We start from the raw sequence: 26,541 nt of genomic DNA, 5'->3' as shown, positions 1-26,541 counted from the left end.
CAAAGCATTTAAGTAAAGCATTAAAGATATTTTCCTATTGGTTGATATTTATGTAACCACCTATGTGATTATTGCAATGAACAATTGTTTTGCATTTTTAAGTAATATTATAATTGTATAATAATTATTAGCGGTCACATTATTTTGGCAGAAAAAGAAATAACAAAGTTGGCTACTGCCAAAAAAAGTATGTTAAGGAAAAACTATTCAAGTATAAATAGATATTTGCTTTGTATTTAATGACTTTTGTTATCACTAGTAATTAAAGCATTTGATTTGGTCTTGAATATAAGAAACTTATATTAGGGAATTTTATTCCCTAATATAAGTTTCTTATATTCAAAATATATGGAATTTTATTCAAATTAAATTCACCTCCCCTAGGCTTCATAGCCACTGCAATCAAGGTGACTAATTAATTTTTATTTTTTCTGAAACTCTCTTTCAATCCTAAACTTGCAAACAAAAATCTTTTAAACCAAGGCTGCTTGGTTTAAAAGATTTTTGTTCTGAGATAACTGAGTCTTAAAGCTTTTTAAATCTTAAAATATAAAAAATGTATTGACAATAAATCTCCAAGTCAGACATATGGAGATCAATTATAGGACAAGGAGAAAAATAGAATAAAATTATAAGTTAAATTGCACCAGAAAATTATACTTGCGTTCATTTTGATGGCATAAAAATAAACAAAGTTAAGTAGCAAGTTATAAAATCTGTTCGAATGAATGTCTATTTTAGATGAAAGAATTATAATTTGTAGTTTGTATAGGCTTATTTGTACAAAACCAAGTTTAATGAAAACAGTCTACAAAGCAAGCATTAAATCAAATTAAAAGAAGTTCACAATTACAAAATGCAATAATCAACTTAAAATCAAAAAAATTTACTAACTTAAAATCATTTATCAAATATTTTTTATAAATAAACAAATACAAAAATTAGTTTATATTTGTCATAACTATTGTAGGACAATCAGTTGTCCCTTTGACCATGCACTTTTGCTCAAGACCTTTTGTATTATATAAGTAAACTTTTTGTGAAAAATGTCATTCAAAAAAGATTAATATGCTATATAATAAAGATGATATTATAATGGAGATGCTATTATAAAATACAATAAGATACATAATAGTGATGATGTTATGGTATAATTTTTCTTGATGTGTATGCTTTTTTTGGGATACTTTATTATACACAATGATGTTTTTATAATTTAATGATGATAAAAAATGATGATATTTTTACTTATGATGTTTTAATAATTTAGTTTTAAAGTATATAATTAATTATGAAAAAAGAAATTGTTTTCTATTATGATATTATTTGTCCGTATGCATACCTTGCCTCAAAGTTAATTGAAAATATTGCAAAAAGAACTGATGCAACTTTAGTATGGAAACCTGTTTTACTTGGTAATACTTTTGGTTCTTTATAAAATTATAATATTTAAAAAAAAATTTATTTATATAAATTTTATATGTAAATGTTTAGTAAATATTATAATTTAATTTTCTAATAAATTTTTATATGTTGAAAACCATAAATTTATAGGAGCTATCTACAAAAGTACAAAACCTGATAACATTGACATACCTGAAAATAAATTGATCAAAACATATTCAAGCCAAAAGTTAAAAGTAATGAGAAGAGGTAAATTTGTTATATGTTCTATAGATTTATCTTTTCTGTTTCAAGAACGCTGATGAAAGAATTTTCTAATTTTAGCTTGATTTGGCTATGCATTTTTTAGATTTGGCTATGCAATTTTCTCGTCACAGTGTTCCGATAAGTACAAATCAAGTACCAGATGTAAAAACATTAAATGCATTGCGGTTGATTGCTTTTACGCCTGATGAGTCTATGGATCTGAGATCAAGACTTTCGCATAAATTATTTGATGCAATTTGGCAGCATAAAAAAGGTAATTTTACTGATTAATGTTTGGCCCATACATAATGCATCATCATGTATGTGCATTATGTGTGGGCCAAACAATTACAAATTTGAACTTGATTATGAAGAAACAAATTTTGCATGCAATAATCACACAATTTGTGTTTTTCACAAATTATATATAACAATAATAAGAATATTATTAAAATATATATAAAAAGATATAATTAATAAAATATATAATTAATAAAAGATTTCATTAAATGTTATTAAACTTTTCATATAAAAGTGATATGAACATTTTACAAAAAAAATTTATTTAAATGATATGAACACCTTAAAAAATATTTCTAAATGTAAGGAATATGAAACAGTGGTAATGAAACATCTTACTAAAAAATTTTAATATGTAAGTAATATCTTACAAAATTTTTTTTAGATATAAATGATATGAACATCTTAAAAAATATTTTTCAGATGTAAGTGATATGAACATCTTACAAAATATTGCTGATTCATTTAATCTTCCAATCAAAGTTACTGACTTTAATGATAAAACACATCCTGCTCGACAGAAGTTATTAGATAACACAGATGAAGCAATTAGTCGTGGTGTTTTTGGTGTACCAAGGTATTTTACAAACTAGTGTTTTAAAATAATGTACATAAGGCAATTTTTTTTTATTAAACAATATTTTAAATAGTAAAGAAAAAACTTATTACAGTTGACTTCTAATAACTTGAATTCTTAATAATTCCCATTGAACCAGATCTCATAAAATCTAATTCCTCTTAAACTCGATTTCTCATAAAAATCACATGTTAACGTGATGATTCACAAAATCAACCCATTTTCTTTGTCCCTTGAAGGTTCAAGTTATAGAGAGTGTACTGTATTTAGTTGTAATATTATAGTTAAATGCATGGATGAAATGTCCCAAAAGAGTTTAAAAATATTTTTTATTTCTACTTGGATTTTAAAACCTTAGAATAAAAATATTGTGAACTTCATTGTTAAAAATGTGCAGGAGAAAAAATAATTTTTTATTTTCAAATCATGTAATGTTCTAATGAGGGGCTCTAAACTCTGAGTCAAAATTTGTTTCCAGAGCTCCTTAAATCTTTTTTCTCTATTTAGAAAGTTCAAAAGGTTTTTAAAATCCAGGTAAAAAAAAAAGATTTATTTCTAACACCTAGAAATTTTTTGGAACTTCCCAAAATCTTTGTTTTATGATTAGTTTTTTAAACATTTTCAAATAAATTAATCTCTGGTATGTTTGATAATTTTAAGTAAATTTTAGTTAAAATTTAATGAGATAAAATTAATATTTCAAGTATGTGGGTCAACAACCGACTATTTTTTGGAGGTGATAGGCTCTTTCTTGTTGAAAGAGAGTTTGGTTTGAAATCTGAACCTCATAGAGTTTTACACAAACCAGTTTGTGATGTTACGAAAAAAGCCAAACTTACATTTTATCTTGATTTTGGAAGTCCTTGGACATTCCTTGGTTTCAAACAGGTTATTTGTTTAATTTATGTGTTATATTTAACACATTTTTTTGTGTTTCACTTTTAAATAATATCAAATAATTTTTTAATATCTTTTTTAACAAAATCAGAAGTATACAATTAATTGCTGTTCAAGAACTTGCTTTATTTGTTTAATTTTTTTATTTTTATATTTTGAAAGTTTTTTTTGTAGATTTACAAACATAAATTCGTTTATCCTAAAATGAGACTAAAATATTCAATCAAATTATTCCCTTAAATTTAACAATCTTCCTTCTAATTCTGCCATAAGAATCCATTATACTATTTTTCATTAGCAGAGCAGAGCATTCTAAAACAAAACTTATAAGTTACAAAAACTTTTTAAATGTGTGGCTTGAAATTAGGCGTTTTTACATCATTTCCATCATCTGTGGTACCACATTAATGTGATAGTGATGTATTTGTAGAGCTCTTGCTTTGTTATAAAAAAGTATGGAGTTATTCACCTTCTCAAGGCTCATAATAAAAGAATATTTTTTAAATTTTAACTTTTTACAAATCATCAAATGACTGAAGCAGTTAAAAAACAGTTAAATAACTAAAATTAACAGATCATCATAAATAGATAAATATATATATGAGTCAATAAATAATAGCATAAAAAGTTTTGTTTGTCATTTAAAGAAAACAAAATTTTATAATGAAAATTTAACAGTTATAGCGTTTAGTGCAGAAGTTAATGCAACTTTACATTGTTATCTAATTATGCACATGGAGTCTTTCATTCTATTTTTATTATTTTTTTAATTTGTTCTGATTCTATTAGACTAAAATAAAAGTTATTTCTTATTACAGGGTTTTGCAAAGTTATAATTGCACAGAAATATTCAATGCTTGTAATTTAACTAGAAATGCTGTTAGTCGTTTTATAAAAAATAGTGATAATAATATACCCTTTACGTCATCTACATTAAAAAGAAAAGAAACATATAAAATCAAAATTCTATAAATACAAACATTGAACAGACAATTTTTAATTCCATGGTCTGTAACAATGTCATAGTTCAAAAAGAAATTCAAATGCAAATTTTAGAACAAAAACGTTTTGATCTCATTTGTTTCCCGTAAATTAAAGTAATTAAATTTGACACGAAAAAGGTTAGCGATCATTCCACAAGAAAGAAACACCATGGAAAGAATAAATCAGAGATAAAATTTTGCAGTGCAGACAATACACAATCATTTTTTGATTTCATCAACAAAAAACTAGTACCATTCTTTGCAGTAAATTCAAGTAAAATTCTTATAATAAATAATACAAAATTTCATAAAGCAGCTGCAGTACTTCAATTACTGAACAAATGCGGTAGTGGTGTAGTGGAAGAGCGCTCGCTTCATCAGCGAGAGGTTCCGAGTTCGATTCCCACCACGTCCCTGGTAGTACCGCGCTCAACTTGTTTCTCCGCGCAGCGTCCTTGTTCGTCAAGGTTCGTGTTTCGGAGTTATAGAGTTGAGAGAGGGTTATAACCACAAGTAGCCTCCTCATCTGTAGTGGCCTTCTCGGCCTTGGGGAGGTGAATTACAAAAAAACAAAAAAAATGTATTACTCACAAGTTTTAGTACCATACTCCCCTGAATTGAACCTAATCGAAGAGTTTTTTTTTATGTTAAAATCCAATTTCAAATCCACTAGAAATGCTAATCCCAATATGACTATTGAAGAAACTCTTGAATATATTTTTTCACCTGATAATTATAGTCAACAGTGCAATGTCTTTTATATAAATATGAGAAGGTGGTTGGACAAGGCAATAAGGAGAGAAGAATTTATCTAATTAAAATATTTGAAATGATTTGATTTTTTTTTTTTTTAATGATGTATATTTTTGCATGCCTTTTTAAAAATTTATGATTAAATAATGTATACTATTTTTTAAAACTTATGGAAAGTATCTAATCTAGAAAAGTTGTTGATATATAATAATATGTTAAATTAAGTATATATGTAAAGAAATTTCAGTAATTAATCTTTTTTATAACAAATATTTCATTTTTTTGTGCAAAAGTTCTTTCTTAGTTCAGTAAATAACAAATAAAGTATTTTAATAATTGATGTTTTAATAATTTCTGTAAATTCCAATAAGCTCCATGTTAATTCCTGACTGTGCATAAACATGTTATAAAACAAACACACCAATCTGCTTCTTCCTTTGTTTCGATAACAGTAAAGTAGAATTTTAAGTTACAGAAAGTAGAATGTTGTTACACCTTAAGCTTTACAATAAATAAAAATTATATATAAGGAACATAATAATAATGCTCATTCATGCATGTTTTGAACAGACCTCAATGACATATTTATTAAAGAAAATAAATTAATAAAAACTTTTTAGAAACTAAATAAAGAAAAAAAATATTAGGCACCTCCTCATATAAGAAAAGAAGTTATAAAACGTTAACTCTAAGAAGTATTGAACATTAACAATAAGAAGTATTGAACAATAATTGTTAACTCAAAGCCAAGATTTCTAAAACTTTTTTAAATTTTCTAACTTCTAAAACTTATTGAAATAAATCAACCATGTAAAAAATTAGTATATAAATGGTATATGTGACCATGTAATGTATTGTGATAATGGCTGGTATATGTGACCATGTAATGTATTGTGATAATGGCTGGTATATGTGACCATGTAATGTATTGTGATAATGGCTGATTGTTATTAAATGCTATTGTTATGCTTATTTTTGTCATACGTTATTAAGTTAATTGATGTAATTTTTGCTAGTCATAAGCTATTGTTGTATATAATTACGCCCTCAAGAGTTTTTGTTTCTGTATAAAAGTTGTAAATAGAATTTGAAAAGAACAGAGTTAAAAATAAAAGTAAACAAAGTTGTTAACATGTATTAACTATAATTACTATTGGATTACTTTTTTCATCTGTAAAAAATTGAGCAGCGTAAACATAGAATAAAGATCATAATCTACAATAAATTCTCAACAAAAAAAGTTCATGTATTTGAAGTTCTATCTGTGAGGGCTAATATTAATGGATTTAGGTGAGTCTCTCTTTTAAATAATTAAATATCAACTTTTTATTGTATAAGTTATAGCAATAAAAAAATTTCGGTAAAATATTAAAAGTGTTTATTATTTGAATTATAACATTGTAACAATGTTCAAAAAAATTGATTTTGTTGTCATTGTAAAATGGTAATATAATTTTATTATCATTGTAAAATGTTGTGAATTGTATGAAAGCTAATGATATCTCGGATTTAGAGAATGATTAACATTTAAGAGTTCTTGAATCACTTAAAATATATTAGGTCACTGTTAAAGTTTTATTTTTCACCATCATGTATGCTTTAATAGCATTGTGAGGACTGTTCTTTTGTGAGGACTGTTCTTTTGTGAGGACTGTTCTTTTGTGAGGACTGTTCTTTGTGCTGAAAACTAAGTGTATCTGAAAGTTTTAATCCTTTGCCTGGTGAAAAATTGATTTATGGTTTTTTAATCCTGTCATTTTTATACAACAAAACAATTTAAGTAAAAAAGATTTTTTATTGTTAAAAGAGTTTTAAAAGTTTTCTCGTATTATATATACATATACATACATACATGATCTTTACATATATGATTCGCAAACTGAACTGAATTTACAAACATTTGTATATAGCATTATACAAATAGAGTTTTTACAATTTTAAATTTATGTAAGTTACATGATAACATAGCTGTATAAATTTTCTTTTTAAAAAAGTGCTCAAAAACTTTTTCTCGTCTTAGTCGCTTTTTAATGGATGTTATTAACTTTTTAATGATGCTGTGTGAACATGCATGAATGAGTAAAAGCAGTTCCTTATTATATAATAGATGTGAATTTAAAATGTGAAAAGTATACTTATAACTCATGAATTCAACAATTATGAAAACTTTCCCAACAGAAAACATTTTAATTTCTTTTTTTAAGGTTTTTAAAAAAGTTTTAATGTTAAAAGTTAATACTTTTAAAAGTACCTTTGATCTCTTTTTATTATTTTTATTATCATTATCAAAAACAGGGAACCCAGAAATAACTTTATTAGTAGCAGTCTAATGGTAGCTCTTGCTTTGTCAGTGAGAAGTACTGAGTTTAATCACCATCACATCCACCACCACATCCAACATCTACTATTTCCAATCATTCTTTCACAGAAAAATGTGCGATCGCAGGTCTTTTTATGACCAGGCAAATTACATTTTGGTTTGACGATTTGACCGTGGCTATTTCAAAAAATATTTTAAAAACGCGCTGTATGAAAAATATTCTGAATTATACCTTAAGTGAAATAAATTACATCAAAACTTCTTAACAAATGTTATTATATCAGCGAAACGCATTTTTTCAAACAATTTACTGATAATGGTTTTTTTAAAAGTATAATTGACATTATAAAAAATGCACTCTTAAACAATTTTTTATAAATTGTTTAAGAGTGCATTTTTTATAATAATCGTTATTAAAAAAAAAAAATTGTTTTGTTTTTATAAACGATGACATTCTACGACAACGAAAGTCTCTTTAACGAAATTTTAATATAATAATGATAATTAATATTAATAGATTTAAAAAGATAAACAAAATTTTGTTGAAAAAAAAAAAAGACATATTTTAAAAAGCTGTTACAATTAAATAAGTTTGATCTTAAATGTTTTTATATTATCAAAATGCTTTTTAATGGAGTAACAAAACACTTGAAATGAATTTTTATAATAAGTAATAATAAACTGTTTTTTTTTTTACTTATATAATTATGTATTCTTTATGATAAATGTTTATCTTTTGGAACATATTTAAAAAAACAAAAAACAAAGTACAAATGTTAAAACAAAGAATGAAATTGTTTTTTAATGCGTAAATTAAATAGACAAAGCATTTTAGTTTGATGAGTTTTGTTTTAGTTGGGTTATATATATATATATATATATATATATATATATATATATATATATATATATATATATATATATATATATATATATATATATATATATATATATATATATATATATATATATTGTGTGTGTGTTTTTGCTTTAGTTAAGAATTTTTTTCTTTTCTCTTTCGTTAAGATTTACTTTTCTTTTTTAAAGTTTTTTTTAGATAAGTTTAAGTTTTTGTAGTGCATTTTTAAATTTTAAAAATATGTCAAAAGCCGTGGTCAAATCGTCAAAGCAAAATGTAATTTGCCTGGTCATATAAAGATGTGCGATCGCACGTCTTCCTGTGAAAGACTGCCAATGCTCAACCGGAATCCTGTAAACTGTATTTATTTTATTGAAATCATTTAACAGAAATCTGTATTTAAGTTTTTGTATCATATCCTATAGAGCATTTAAAGGAGTTGTACCTTTGTTAAAAAATTAGGTTTCCATGCACAAACACTTACATTTTTTTTGTTGAGCTTCATTATTAACTGTAAGTAATTTTTATATATATATATATATATATATATATATGTATGTATATATATTATTTACAGTTAATACAGTAATATATATATCAAATAATTTTTATTCTTGTTAATAAGTTATTAGATATATCAATGATGCTTATTGAATTTAATTAATTTTTATTTCCTCAAAACAATTTTTTACGCATTTGCAAAGTGATAACTAATATGCAATGACCTAACGATTGTAAATTGTTATCCATAGGAATTTTTCTCAATTTAGTTTGCTAAATTTATTTACAAAAAAATAAACTTGAAGAAATTAAAATAAAAGCTTGAAATTTCAAGTTCCTTTTATTTTAAAAGTTCAAATTAAAAGTTGTTTTGACATTTCTTTTTTGAAACTTTTAAAAATAATATCATATTAAGTATTTAATAATAAGTTAATATATATCAGTTATATTATATCAGTTATATATATCAGTTAAGTTATATCATATTATTGTTGTTGTTAAACGCACAATAAAAAATAAAAGCTATAATAAACATATTAATTATATATATTCTATTAGATTGTATATACTTCAGCAAGACTTTTTTTTTTTTTTAAAATGTTAATTAAAAAAAAAAGTCTTGCTGAAGTATATACAATCCCAAGGCCGAGAAGTGTATACGTCCTCAAAGCCAAGAAGGCCACTACAGATGAGGAGGCTACTTAATTGTGATTATAACCTTCTCTCAATTCTATAACTCCGAAACATGATCCTTGACAAACAAGGTTGCTGCGCGGAGAAACAAGTTAGGCGCAGTACTTCCAGGAACATGGTGGGAAAAAAAAAATTAAAAAAAAAAAAAGCATGCTATAGAAAAAAGCAATTGTAATGTTTAAGCATGATTTCTTTTAAAGTAATTGCAAATGCATTCATTTTAAGTAAAATGCTGATGCTTTTGCTAACACATGCAAAAACCATGCTAAAACATAGTAACGCTATTGAAAGAAATAATCATGTTTTTAATCATGAGAAAAAGTCATACTTTTGAGAGAGCCAAAAATTGCTCTATAAACCATTTTAGGGGAGTGTGGGCAAGAGCGAAAGCTTAAGCTAGTGCTTCCTGCCAAGACATATATATATATAAATATATATATATATATATATATATATATATATATATATATATATATATATTTATATATATATATATATATATATATATATATATATATATATATATATATATATATATATATATAATATATAAATATATATATATATATATATATATATATATATATATATAAATTATGTTAGTGTATTCTACAAATAGAGTGCTCAATGTTCTTAAAGAACAGAGGAATAGTAAGTTAGTAAAAATCTTTTTAATTTTTAGTTGTCTTCAGCAGCGTGTTTCTCCATCAGTAGGTTCATCAGGAAGCTTCCTGATGAACCTACAGGATGGAAAAACATGAAATTAGAAAATTAGATAAGTGTTTTTACTAATTCATATATATACATATATATATATATATATATATATATATATATATATATATATATATATATATATATATATATATATATATATATATATATATATATATGTATATATATATATATATATATATAGACACACACACACATACATAAAAAGAAGTTGTGTTTTGTAAATTATCAACATTTTGTATGCGGTTTAAATTAGTTTAATTTATAATCATTGATAAATACAAATGCTCTATATTATAAATATAATATATAGTATAAAAGTTTTAGTATAAATGTATTATATAAAAAGTTCTAGTTTAATCTTGCTTTAGTTGAATTCACTCATATCATCTGTTGCTCCTGTTCAAGTAGATATCGAGTATGTACCAGTGCTTATTGGTGTTATCTTTAACAGCATTGGAACACCTATGGTATGTGTTGTATTTTATTGTATGCGTTTGTACAAACTAAAACAAATATTTGCAGTAAAGCAGCTATGTAAATAATAAAAAAAGCTGAGATAAAATCTTTGCATATGTTTTTATTTTCCTTAACACGCATACTTTGTATGCTGATGAAATATTTTAGATATAAAACATCTTAAATTAAAAACTTGAATTTTAGTTATTAAAACACCAAATATTTTTTAAAAGTTATTTTTAATGCTTCTTAACTTCTTTTTTAGCTTCCCATGCTAGTATCAGAGAGTAAAAGAAATTATTTTCCAAAAGATTTTAATGATTGGTTAAACTATCATGAAATCAAAGGTTTCCGATTTTCATCTCATTTTCCGTTGAAAACATTAACAGCATGTAGATTAGCTATTGCACACAACAAACCTGATTTAATCAATGCCATTTGTAAGTTGTTGTTTGAAATGTTATCTGAATTAATTTGAGTTGCTTTTTAATTTGTACTCGATGATTGGTTGTTGATCAAAAAACTCATAAGCAATAAATATAATTTTTTGTTTTGTTTTGTTTTTCTATTTCCACTTTCACAAGGACCAGGGTGCTACTATGGTGCACCCAGAGAGCTACTATAATCCACCCAGGGTGCTACCATGATGCACAGTACAACTATAGTGATTGATTTTTTTAAAATCAATTCTTGTTTTCAACCCTTAACATAAACTTTGATGAGATTTGGTTGCTTCACAAAGAAACAAGTTTTTCAAGGGCATTGGTTGGTTTGAACTCTATACCTTTTGCTTATAAAGATGGTGCATTACCACCATTAAAGTGTATTTACCCAAAATAAGCAGGGCAGTCTGACATTTCTAGTCTCTCTGAAGTTCTTTCATTGTCACAACTTCTTTGTCAGTACTGCTGTAACATCTATTTTCTACTTTATAACCTAAAGAAAACTCACTACGAATAAGAAAGAATAAGTTTTTATACTCTTTACTTAATAAAAGAAAACAAAAATCTCTTATTTATTTTTAGACTACTAGACAAAATAATAAATATGCCCAAGTTTGAAATTTTCTTTGGAATAATAGAATAAAAGTAGATAGAAGATAAGTATATGTATTTTATAAGATGTTATAATAAAATCATAAATTACATATGATGTAATTTATATAATTTATGTATTATATCTTATATATAATATCATATATTATATATAATAACATGTTTATATATAATATCATTATATCTTATATATAATATCATATATATATAATAACATGTTTATATAAAATTGAGGCTTTGATAAATAAATAAGATAGCAAAGTTTTTTTTTTTACTGAAAATAGATAGCAAAGTTTTTTTATTCTTTTTTTACTGAAATAAGATAGCAAATTTTGTCTCTTTTTTTATGGAAACTTTTTAAAGAGTTAAAAGTTAAAATAAGTAGACATCAATACAAAGAAAATTGCATGAATATTTTGAAGCCAAAACAAATTAACTAAACTAGGATCAAACTCCACAAGTCATTTGCAAAGTTTAAAATTCACTTAAAAAATTTGATAATGCAAGTTATTGTATGATAAAAAAAAAAATCTTATCTGAGTGATGCTATTACCAACTAACTTGTATAGTGTCATAAAAGTCCACAAACTATAAAAAACTGATGCGGGTTATTGTAAGCAATATATGAACAGCTTTGTTTAAAATTTCAAAATACTTAACTTGTATGATATAACCCATTCTTAATAAAAGCTTTTAGATATAAGTTATAAAGGTTGAAATTATCATTATTTTACATCAAAATTCATCTTTAAAGAAATTCAAGTGCTTTAAGATATATGTCCTTTACACTTTCACTTCTTATATAAACACATCTTTGATTTGTGAACTTTGTAGTCTGGACTTGTTGGCTTGAGACATGTGTTAGTATTTGCAGAGTGTTTTATGAAAGAAACGCTATTGCACATACGATTTCTAATATTATAGTAATTTGAAAGATTGATGATTCCCATTCTTGCTTTTACTCAACTGGCGCAGAACTGACACTGCCACCATAAAAATATTCAAAATACTGTGACTGCACTGTGACTGCAAAAACAAAATAAAAAGCTTTTTTTGACTACTATTAACAGCAAAATTGGTTTATCAAGTTATTTTATTGATTTAACAATTTTAAAGCTAGAAAGATGTCATAAAAAATATCTAGATCTTTAAAGCAATAAAAATTTTACAACAAAAATTTTAAACTTTTTATTTATACAATTTTATATTTTACCACAAAAAATAAACCTCTTCCTAAAAGTTTTTATCCTAAAAGTTTTTGTTGTGTGCAAACTTTAAAGGTCTTGTAAAATACGTTACATTCACAAAACAAAAAATTAAAGAATCTCGCATTTACCAACATTAATTAAAGAACTAATCTCGCATTTACCAACATTAATTAAAGAACTAATCTCGCATTTACCAACATTAATTAAAGAACTAATCTCGCATTTACCAACATTAATTAAAGAACTAATCTCGCATTTACCAACATTAATTAAAGAACTAATCTCGCATTTACCAACATTATTTAAAGAACTAATCTCGCATTTACCAACATTAATTAAAGAACTAATCTCGCATTTACCAACATTAATTAAAGAACTAATCTCGCATTTACCAACATTAATTAAAGAACTAATCTCGCATTTACCAACATTAGATATAGAAGAAATGACATCAGAGAAGTACACAGGTGAAGGAGAGCATAACATCAGAAAAGTACACATAAAGGGAATAAAATTTCAGCTTTAAATAAACATAGAGCTAACATCAGAAAAGTACACATAAAGGGAATAAAATTTCAGCTATTAATAAACATAGAAAAAACAAAAAAGTGAGAGAAGTGCTACTGATAGAGCGTCATGAATTCTTTACCAGACCACTGCTCCAGTGGTCTGGTACAGAATTCATGATGCTGTAAGTTTATTTTGTTATATGAATATAGAAAAATATATGAATATATTTAAATATACTCTATAAAGATATGATTTAAAATTCAATTTGTCAAAAAGGTTTTTTTCCTTTATTTTAGAGAATTTTACAAAGTAAATTAAATATAAATTTTAAAAATTTACACCATTATACAAAGTTTTAAAATTATTTAACTAAAGGTTACTTTAAATAAAGTTAAAAGTTCTTGCTACCACTGTCTGTTAGATCTGATATTGTTATTTGATTTTTTTAAAAAACCTTTCATTTTTCTTTCAGTTTGTTTAGTCTTAAAATGCTGATATATGCCATTTTAAGGCCCTTTAGAAAGCATAAAAATGATTTTTACCTCTACTAAATATTTTTTTCAATCTGCCTTATATAATCTAGAAACAACACTTTATTACTCTCCAATGTTGAATTGTTTTTCATGACTGCTCTTTAACTCCTTAGTAATTTATTTATATATTCCTAAATTTTTTACTAATAAATGTAAGTTTTTAAATTTTTTACGGATAGTTAATTTTTTACTGACAGGTAATTGTAAATTTAGAAACCAATTTAATTACTTTGTGAACTTTTTAAAATTAAATGATATTTGCTGACATTGAATCTATTGAAACTTTTTTTAGTTGATGCTGTTTGGTTAAATGATAAAGACATTAGTAATGATGAGGTTTTATTTTTATTTTTTATTTTTTTTCTATTGCTTAAAAATTTATTTTTTTATAAAAATATGTATGCTTTATTGTATAAATATATAACATATCATAATAACTCTGTGAGGAAGTTTATCATTTTATTGTTTACTTCAATATTTTTGCCAGTTTATTTTAACATTAAGTATTATTTAATTTTAACAACAAATTGTTACTGAAATAATGTAAAAATAAAAGATCTTTAAATTAAAAAAAAATTAAAAAGTTAAAAAAATTAAAAAGTTAAAAAAAAATTAAAAAGTTAAAAAAATTAAAAAGTTAAAAAAAGTAATTTTATGACTACATACATTTATGACTAAAATGTAACTGAAATATTATTATGCAGGTACTTCGTGAGATTTTGTCATCAAATGGCTTTAATTCTGATCAATTAATGAGAGAAGCAAATACTGAAGAAGTCAAGTTGCAACTTAAAAAGAATACACAGAGGTATAATTATTAAAGTTGAAAGGTGTTATACTATACATCATCATCATCATCATCATCATCATCATCATCATCATCATCATCATCATCATCATCATCATCATCATCATCATCATCATCATCATCATCATCATCATCATCATCATCATCATTAGACGAATTTCTATATAGAAACTCTACATTTTTACGGAAGATTCCTATTTCACAAGGGTTGACGATAATGTTACAGTTTTTGCATCAGTAATTGAGAAATTTTCTAGATTACATTCTTAGCATCAAAATAAATTAAAAATAAAAATAAATTAACAATTAAACTTGATACTGAGAAATATAATAGAAACACGACACAATCATCACATTTTATGAGTTAAAGATATAAAATGTGATGTTTGTGTTGTGTTTTTATATTTGACGTTATCAAGTTTAAATTTGTTATGAATCAGTTTAATTTTTATTTAAAATTTATATAAAACTCTTGTTGTATGTGGCTAGCACTAATCTTAAAAAACTAGGAAAGTAATTTACAAAACACATAAAACCACTGTTTTTGAAAAAAGAGAAAAAATATTTTGTACTTTTTCTACTATGTATTTGCAACTATTTTGACTAGTAAATGTTTTGTTGTGAAAATTACTCCGTTTTAAGTTGATGCAAAAGTTTACACGCTTTTGCAAATTACATTACAAATGTTTTATTTTGTGAAACATATTTTTTCCAAAATATTTTTGCGTCTTCTTTAATGCTATAATGTTATTTTGTCAATTCATCTCCTGAGGGTTTTGTTATTGCAATTTCTAATAAACGTATGGTATAGAAACACTGCAAAAAATGTTGAATTTCTATACAAATTTTCAAAAAAGAAACAATGATAAATTGCTTTATAGACAAATAATGACAAATTGCTTTATTCTACACCAAAACATTTTACATAAAATGTTTCCAGATTAATACTCGAATAAAAAGTTTTTGTGTAATCTAATAAATGAATATTTTTTCATTTTTTTACAATTTTACAAATACATTAGTTTACAATTCTCATCAATATAGAATTCCTACCTTCTAACACACACGCACGTATACACATTTTTCCTGAGTTTTAAAATCAACTGGTTTTGTTTATATACAAACGATTTCAAGTATAAAAAAGTATAAAACTGTTATAGACAAAAAATATTTAACACAATATTGAAAACAAATAATTATTTTATATGTGATATAATAAAAACATAAAAGGTGTAAAATCCGTTCGTTTCACATAAACTTCCAATTAAATCTATGACTTAATTGAACGTTTGTAACTATAGCTGAAGTGAAAGCGTTAAAGTCAGGTCAGATTATCCTGCTATTAGTAACATGTAACCCAGTACAAGCCAACTCCGACTTTAAACACCCTCTGCTTTGAGGATCTTGGTTGAGTAAAGGCTAGAGATGGTGTCTCGATAAAAATACTCATCTTGGGCAGATGTTAAACGCATCCCGCTACTATCTTGTAGATGGCCTCCTAGGCAAAGACTTAAGGGGTAAACAGATTCTATCTGTTGACTAGCCTTGCATTCCTTCTTCGTCTATTAGGCTGATGCAGATATATTTATAATACATTGTTTCCAGTTTAGGATGTTAAATGCTGGATCTTCTTGACTCAATGCATGGGTTTGCTTGTGTTTCTGTTTTTCTGACAAGCAACTCATTCTATTATCTCTTAACACAGCTCTAAAACTCAGTTTTATGGTTGTGAGGCCAGCTGGTAGTCAGGTTTCCCAAACTCTGTGGTAGCTCTTAGAGCGGCTGATTCCATCAATAGCTGTAAAATATCAGAGTATTAACAAAGCCATGTTGCACATGGATTCCCTGTTCGTACTTTTGGTGTGCATTGTCCAGGTCACATTTAGAGCCCTTTTTTATGGCTTAGGGTTTATTAATAGTAATAAGGCAGTTGCTTGGATAATTAAATAGTGTACTGAGTACTATCTATGCTTTGAGTCAAGTTCTTAAACAAATTTAAAAATGACTTTTTTTAATTTTTTTAAATTTTATATTAGGCTGTTAGAATAACTTACAGATGAGTTTTACATGGTAAATATCAGTAAATAAAATATTTTAAAAACAGATGGGGACTCAAAGAAGATGTGGATGATGCAATACCACCTCAATCTTTTCATAGAGCCCCTTAATTTAATAAAATGTTGTCAAAAAGAGTTTAAAATATAAAAGTAATAAAATAAAAATATATAAAATAAACTAAAGTTATAGTCAGAAAGCAAATTATTTTTACAACTGCGATGATATTTTGCAATAACTATATTTCAAATTTAGGTATTCAAAGTTTAAGAAATATATCTAAACATATACACAAAGATTAACAAATTTTACATTAAAAGACTTGTTAACTATTAATAATAATTAGTAACTAATAAGAATAACAAGTAAAATTCATTTGAATAAATTTACACAAGGGTTTTGGAATTATTATTCCGCAAAATTAAAAATGTGTTTTTTTTGCTTGGAACTTAAATGAGTTTAATGATTTTACCATATTTGCATTATTTTTTTGAAACAAATTCCATTACTTAGGTTCACAATATACTATTGAATATTTTGTATATTTATTTAATTTCCTTGGCAGTTTGAAGGAATTTGATTGATTTATAATTCTTTTCACTTACATTTTTCTCAAATCTACAAATAAAAATGAAATTAACTAGAGTTGGATTATTATTATAATTATACATGGAAATTAGGTGCTGATAAAAATATATTTGTCTACATCTATCCCTTTCATATTTCTCATTAAGTATGTTCCTCTCTTTTTTTCCCGTAAATAATTCTGCACACATGTTCTTGCAAACTAAGTAATTATTTATTTGATCAACATATTCAATACAAGCATGTTCAGTTGAATGATTTTTCTGAAATCCAAATTGTTTTGAATAAAAGAAATTGTTTTTAGTAAAATGATCAAAGATTATATTGTAAATTACAGGTTTGAATATTTTTGAAAATACAGAAAGCACTGATATAGGCCTGTAGTTGGAAATGTTAGAATGATCATCATTTTTATAAATTGGAAATACTTTTGCTATTTTTAGTGCACCAGGAAATACCCCTTGATCGAAACAAAGTTTTAGTATATAAAACAATGGTCTACTAATACTTTTCTTATTTGCAATAAGTATATTACTGAGTATATCATCAAATCCCAGTGATTTATTCTTTTTTAAAGACAAAAAAGCCGTTTCAAATTCTTTTAACGTTAAGTCAAAATCATGCAATGTTGCATCATCTGATGGTTTTAGATTTTAAAAGAATTATAGGTTGGTAATTTTGTTAGCAAGATGAAGTTTGGCATTTATAAAATATTTATAAAACACCTCAGATATTTGTTGAAGGCATAATACATCAGTATTTTTGATATTGATTCTTTTTGATAATGGTAATATTGATTCTTTTAGGTATGACTAAAGTACCAAAAACTTTAAAGCACAAAAAACCATCGTCATCACCAAGTTCTCTTAACCTATCATTCACTAATATTCATGGTCTTCGAAGAAAGTTTTCTTTTGTTGAGTCTTATCACTTGCAAAGTTCACCAAACTAACTTGCTCTTTGTAAGACTAATTTGAGTTCGGCTGTCTCATCTTGTGATCTTAGTGTTGATGGTTATCTTTCTTTAATTTGTAAAGACTCCAATAGTCACATGCTCGGGCTGGGCATTTACATTTGCAAGAATTCATCCATTTGCTGGGAAACTAGGTGCATTTAGGCCATTTGGAGACAGCGTTAATATGCAAAATTTAGATTATTTTGCTAAAAAAATGCTATTAACTTTAAAAGTAAAAAAAAAATCTTTAAAAGTGTTTTTAGCAATTTTCAATTTTAGTAATAACTTTTAAATGTAATATCTTTATATTGGCAAATGATTTGTGTCTGAAATTTTTAGGGTATCCTCAGTATGCTTCAGAAATTTGGTTAACAGTTGGGATTTAATATACATGTTAAATTTTTTTAATTAAGAAATTAGTTTACATGTCAAATCATCTAGTATTTCAAGCAAATTTTCAATAATTCTCGATTAAATTTAAAATATGTCTTAAACTAAAAAACTATTTATGTCACTAAGTCTTGCTTTTTCCACCATTAAAAAAATGTAAAAGATGTAAAAAAAAATAAAATTGATTATATAAATAATGTAAAAAAATATAAAAGATGTAAAAAAATATATTGATTTAAGAAAAATCTGTATTTCGATTATTTTTTAAAATAATATTTCAACAGAAATATACAAGTTTTTTGTTTTGTTTATCTTTTTTTAATAAAAAATGTATTTTTGTAGTGTACTACCTTAAATCAACTGATGGTTTTCTAAACTCTATCTCAACTAAAAAAGATAAAAGTTTTAAAAGTCAGCAATTTGTTTAAATTCAAAATTCAGCAATTTGTTTAAATTCAAAAGTCAGCAATTTGTTTAAATTCAAAAGTCAGCAATTTGTTTAAATTCAAAAGTCAGCAATTTGTTTAAATTCAAAAGTCAGCAATTTGTTTAAATTAAAAAGTCAGCAATTTGTTTAAATTAAAAAAGAAAACTAAAATAAAATAAAAATAATAACAAGTTGTATAGAATAAATTTAAAGCTTTCAATTTTTAAAAGTAAAACTTTTTCAAAATAAAACTTAGAAGATTGTATATAATTCTATATAATTAATTTTTACATTTACTATTTAAAATTTACATAAGTAACATATTTATATATCTATATATATTATCTATTTTCTTTAAATAAAAAAGTTCAATAAAACCTTTTCTTGACATTAACAAGTAAAATTGTCTCTGGGTCAAAATGCAAGAGTTGTTGTTAATTTTGATGTTACATTGCAAGGTTAATTCACCACTGTGTCTTAAAACATCCAGAAATTAGACAACTTTTAAGCTACCACACTACCATACTTTAATGACTATATACAAATAGCATTTCAAAATCAATACATAAGTATACATGACTTATTAAAAACTAACTGAACAGGGTTTTAGATTTTGAAGTTCCTACATCAGAAGTTGATTGTATTTCAATTTTACTGCCAGTGAATAATCTCAAGTTAAAAGTGAAATAGATCTATAATTGACAATTGGACATATCAATATCTTATACCGAATACATACTTTATGTCAGTTAACAAGTCTTCTCACTATTTGTAGTTTAACATTTCATGTTAGTTTGAAATAAAAAGATTAGATTAGAAAGAATATTTTATATACAACGTTATGAACAAAATTTATGAAGAAAGTATTCTGAAACAAATTTTAATTTTAACAACAAATGTAACAAGGAATTTAGTCAATCTGACGTGACAAATCTTTATCAAACAGTAACAAGTACTCGTCAATATTTTATAAGAATTACATTTTGATATAAAATACAATTAATTTCAATATATATATATATATATATATATATATATATATATATATATATAAATATAAATATAAATATATATATATATATATATATATATATATATATGTTTAAATATATATAATACAAGTATAAATATAAATATATATATATATAAATATATACATATATACATATATATATATATATATAAATATAAGTATAAATATAAATATATATATATATATATATATATATATATATATATATAAATAAATGTAAGTATAAATATAAACATATATATATATATATATATATATATATATATATATATATATATATATATATATATATATATATATATATATATAAATATAAGTATAAATATAAATATATATATATATATATATATATATATATATATATATATATATATATATATATATATATATATATATATATACACATATATATATATATATATTTTTTTTGTTTATGTTTTTTTCTTAGTCATTTTTTCAGTCAATTTCTTCTAAATTATTTATTTGAAAAATTATTTAGTAAAAACACTTATCTTATTTATATCTTCAACAGCTTATTTCTTCATCAGTAGGTTCATCTGCTTGATAAACCTACTGATGGAGAAACAAACTGTTGAAGATAAAAATTAGATAAGTGTTTTTCATTATTGGTCTGTTCTTTAAGAACATTGAGCACTCTATTTGTAGAATACACCAACATAATTTATATGGATATATATATATATATATACATATAAATATATATATATATATATATATATATATTTAAATATAATGTATTTATATATATATATATATATATAAATTTATATGTATTTTAAAATATATGGTATATATATATATACATACATACATACATACATACATACATACATACATACATACATACATACATAGATATATATATATATATATATATATATATATATATATATATATATATATATATATATATATATATATATATATATATATATATATATATATATATATATATATATATGTATAATTATATAAACAAGGATAAGGAGTCCCAAAAAAGATTTTGAATTTGAATGCCATAAAAAGATCAATTTTTTTCAGTTTTTGGTATCCAGGAGCTCTAATAATATAAAAAAAACTTATGAACTACTATTAGTAAAAAATTAAGACTTTTAGTTCGAGGACTAATCACTTTTTGAATCACTTTTTGAGTCCATAGGTATAATGGCGACAAGGACTACAGAACTCTAAGACTCCGGGCCTAAAAACAGTATGCTTTCAAGTCATTAAATTTCATTTGTTTTTTTATATAGCATATCATTGGTCAACAAACATGTTTGGAGCTTCTGAAAACCAGAGACCAGGAAAAAATAAAGATATTAAACCGGAGTCCATTTAAGACTTTGTATCCCTGTATAAAAGTTTACATATATATATATATATATATATATATATATGTATATATATATATAAATGCGGTAGTGGTGTAGTGGTAAGAGCGCTCGCTTTGTAAGCGAGAGGTTCGGAGTTCGACTCCCACCACGTCCCTGGAAGTACCGCGCTCAACTTAGTTTCTCCGCGCAGCGGCCTTGCTCGGCAAGGTCCGTGTTTCGGAGTTAAAGAGTTGAGAGAGGGTTGCACCACGAATGACAACTAGAAAAAAAAAAAAAAAAAAAAAAAAAAAAAAAAATGAGTATCCTCCTCGACTGTAGTGGCCCCCTCGGGCCTTGGGGAGGTGAATAATCTAAAAAAAAAAAAAAAAAATATATATATATATATATATATATATATATATATTTACACACATAGTACTCGAAGTGAACAAAAAAAAGTAGCAGGATGGTATTCAGTAAATTAAAAGTAGCATCCCGCCTAATCATTGTTATATATATAGATTTTTAAAAAGGTGGAGGGATGGTTTATACTTTATAAAAAGGTGATGGGGTAACAATAATTATTGTTTACTATAAAATAAAGTACTGAATGCTCTTAAAAGAACAGAGCAATAATAAATAAGTAAAAATAATTTACTAATTTCAATTTAATACATGTTTTGTCAATAAAGATTCTTCAGAAACAAATTTTTTCCTTATTGACAAAAATTTGCGTCCTTATTGACAAAAATTTGCGTAAAATATTATGATAAGTGATAAGTGATTTCTGCTAATTTATATATATATATATATATATATATATATATATATATATATATATATATATATATATATATATATATATATATATATATATACACACATATATATTATTTATATATATCCATACACACATAATATATATATCCATATATATTATATATATCCATATACACATACACAATAAATATACAAAATATATAAAACAATTAATGTATAATATTTAAAAATGTATAACTTTTGATGCGCCAAATTTGATTTTATACATATAAAATAAAGAAGGTTTTTTTGTGTGTGTGTATATATATATATATATATATATATATATATATATATATATATATATATATATATATATATATATATGTGTATATATATATGTATATTTATATATATGTATATTTATATATATGTATATTTATATATATGTGTATATATATATATATGCAAAATAAAAACAGAAACGTATAAAAAATGTAGAAAATATTTAACATTGTCCTACTATAACATAAGTCTGACCACAGGTTTGAGGACTTGTATCAGGTCTTAAGTCTGACACAAGTAGCATGGTTTTTTAGTTCTGGGTATATGGCATTAAAAAGAACATTGTCGTGGATGCTCTACTGAAAGGGGGTCACAATGGAAGTTACTATATTAAGTTGACTGTAACATTGTTTTGACAGTCAGTGTTATATGACATTATAAACATAGTAAAAAGTCATGGAGATCAGTACACAAGGGTTTCTTAATCCTTGCGACTTTGAAAAATAATTTTGAAATGACTGCAATGCCATGAGGGTAGACTCATAGGTCTTGTATGCACCAAGCTTCAATTTTCTTTGATTACTAACACAAATCACTCTTTAAAACAAGTTGTTAGAAAAGTATTTGCTTTAGTCAACTTTCAATTTAATTTAGATATAAAAAAGAAACTAGCTGTTTCTTTTTATGCAGTTGTTCATTAAAAAGAAAATTTTTTATAACTAGAAAACTTTGTCAGTTTTTGTCATACTGAAGAATAATAAAAATAAAAACTGTATGATGATGAAACTATGGTTTCATCTTTTAATTCAGACTTGTGTGTAAAATATGTATATGTATTTATGTATATGTATATATATACTAAATATATGTACTAAATATATTATGCACATATACAAGATATGTGTACTAAATAAATTCAAACTATTTATTGGTAATAATATCTATAAATAGTTTCAATACAACTCTTAGATGTTGAAAAATAGAAATCCGTTATTTAAATAGAAAGCTAATAAAAAATAAAAACTTAAAGAGTTTATTCAAAAAAAGAAAAATATTTATAACACCATGCATAGCACTCTTCTTATTTTCTGATATCTAATATTACTCTGCGGAAAATATTTTAATGGCTGAACTTAATCAACATAAACGACGAACGGCAATTTAATAAAAATACCTTTTAATAGAAACTCTACCTTGCGATGAAGCTTTTCTATACATGTGTCGGATTTTTATACATTTAAGTAGTATTTCTATACCATGTCAGGTTTCTATACAAATTTGTCGTGTTTCTATACAGTTTTTATAGAAACTCTACACATTCCTTTTGTCATCATCATCATCATCATCATCATCATCATCATCATCATCATCATCATCATCATCATCATCATCATCATCATCATCATCAGCAGCAGCAGCAGCAGCAGCATCATTATCATCATCATCATCATCATCATCAGCATCAGCATCAGCATTGTTATCATTATCATCATCATCAGTATTGTTTTTGATATTTTTCGGTTTTTAGTTTAACAATTTTTTTAATGTTTAAATTTTAGTAAAAAAGACAAACTAAGACAATGCTAGAAGAATTAAATGTTTTTTTTATTTAAAAAGAATGTTTTAAGAATGAAAGAAAAATTCAAAAGAATGTTTTTTATTGAGTAGAATAAGTTATGCTAAAAGATAATTTTTTAGCATTTTTTTAGTATAACATTTTTACTAGAATTAATAATTCTAGTGAAAATGTTAAAAATTGACGTTAAAAAGAAAAAGTTTTACAAGTTAACTAATGTTAATGTAACTGCTCAGTTGATGTAATAATAAAAAATATATTTCTATGAATTTTTGCATGAAAGTGTATTTGCCTTAAGAGGTTAGCGTGTTTTCTGAACCACAGACCATCAAGCTTTGGACTTCCCAGGTGTGTAATAATTTATTATACATAGACTTTGTCTTTTAACTCTTCTACATTGTCAGTTTCCAAAAAAATGCTGTTAATGCAACTATTGCAACATGGTGTTGCTGTTAATGAAACTAATGTAACATTGTTTCATATTATTTTATTGTAACATAATATTTTCCTTTACCTATTGACAATTTTACAGGGTAGAAAAAAAATCTACAAAAAAATTTACGCAGTGTTTAAAAAATCAAGTAAGGAAATAATCAAGAAATGCGTGCGGATACTGCGCTAACCTACCAGGTATCTGTATTGATCCCTGTTTTAGATTGTAACACTAAAACATACGAAAAGCAGATGACGCATCAACGGTTTTGAGCGTAGCACATGATATAGAATATTTATATATGTTATCTTTAAATCTGTAATTTTTTCAAATGTTTTTACATATATAAGGTTTATTTTATTTAAATATACCTTAAATATGTATATTTACGATATCTTGCCTCTAAAAACCGTAAAAAATGCGCATTTTATTTAAAATCAAAGATAAAGTGAAATATTGAATCGCTTAATGTGAAAATTTTCTCACTTAAAAGCTTAACTGATGAATGTTCAATTTAAGACTTAAAAACAATTTAAGAGAATAAAACCTTCGGAATAAAAAATTATTAGCATTTTAAGTCAAGCGAGTATACTTATTGTACGCAAGGAGAGTTTCGTTCGACGAGTATACTCATCCTCCATAAGCAACGTGTTAAAACCAATTCAATGTCTGAATTAGTGAAGAAAAATTTGTAATTTCTTATTTTTAAATATGAAACATGTTTTACTACAAACCACACAGCAAGGGGAGTAATCTATAATTAACTAATGATGTAGTATTTTTGAATTGTTATTTTACAGTTGAGTCATTTCATTCTAAATTACATTAGATTTATTTAACAGTGTAAATTCCTTAAAATTACTGTTTAAAACAGCTGAGCCATTTCAAACCGTTGAAAATCTTTGAACCGATGAACTGTTTTCTTAAATTTTCGTAATTTATTTTTAATGTTTAAATTAAGCTTTAATTTGTATATGTTTTGATGTATGCTTATTTTTTTTTATTCAGACTTATTTTCTTTCATAGAGCTCTCGATGAAGGAGTTTGTGGCTTACCTACTTATCAAGTGAATGGTGGCCCTGTTGTTTTTGGGCAAGATCGATCAAATGTTGTTGCAGATATGTTGTTAGGATGGAATCACAACGAATTTTTCAGTAAACTTTAATAGACAAAATTTTATTGTTAAGTTCTGTTTATATTGGTGATAGTACTGTTTGCTTGCACGATAAAATGTAGAAAAGTAAGCTCGTTGCCAAATTTATTCTATTGGTGAGGGTACTAATTTTTTGCACGATAAAAAGGAAGAAAAGTAAGGTTGTTACCAAATCTCTCTATCTAAGTGTATCCAAATATCAACTCATGTCTGTTTTTTATGATGATGATTTTTTTATTTAATGGTCATGATTATATTTAAAATAGTTATGTTATTTATGTAAAAAAAAGTTGTATCTAAAGTAACATGTATTAAAGCTTACAATCATGATTTTTTTACTTGTTTTTTACAAAAAAGTTATAAAAAGTTTTTAAAAACATGAAATTATTAATTGAAATAAAAGCACGTTTTTTTGTATCGTTTTCTTGATTCTTTATATTTAAAAGGAAATTAGATCCTCTTTAAAATAAGTAATTATTATATATACACATATTGGAATAAGAAAATTTTTCTGCGGCATTTTTACACCAGGGATGGCGAAACTTGTGCAACAAGCGTGTAAATTTTGTTACATTCCGTCGTCGCGTTAAATAAGGAGACAGTCAGTTCTGCGCAAGTGTAATGCATGCGCAGATACGGCGTAAAGCTTCCGTTAGTTAGGTTAAATCTATATCGTTAAATAAATAGCCTTATTTCCGTTAGGTATTAACTCAAA

General features: G+C 24.7%; 1 protein-coding gene across 1 annotated transcript; it reads left to right on the top strand.

Annotated features, from left to right (window-relative positions):
• Positions 1 to 1,254: 1,254 nt before the first annotated feature.
• LOC100199445 (uncharacterized) lies at positions 1,255 to 26,244 on the top strand. The gene is made up of 10 exons (XM_065789008.1): positions 1,255 to 1,415; positions 1,555 to 1,653; positions 1,754 to 1,924; positions 2,374 to 2,527; positions 3,232 to 3,415; positions 10,640 to 10,738; positions 10,993 to 11,167; positions 14,326 to 14,369; positions 14,738 to 14,841; positions 25,700 to 26,244. Exons 1-10 carry the CDS (start codon positions 1,292 to 1,294, stop codon positions 25,836 to 25,838), a joined length of 1,293 nt encoding a protein of 430 aa, XP_065645080.1. The 5' UTR covers positions 1,255 to 1,291; the 3' UTR covers positions 25,839 to 26,244.
• Positions 26,245 to 26,541: the final 297 nt, after the last annotated feature.

The sequence above is a fragment of the Hydra vulgaris genome, chromosome 01, assembly GCF_038396675.1.
Source record: "Hydra vulgaris chromosome 01, alternate assembly HydraT2T_AEP".
NCBI classification, from domain to species: Eukaryota; Metazoa; Cnidaria; class Hydrozoa; order Anthoathecata; family Hydridae; genus Hydra; species Hydra vulgaris.
Note: the sequence above shows the minus strand (reverse complement) of the source record. Positions and strands in the feature narration are given on the sequence as shown.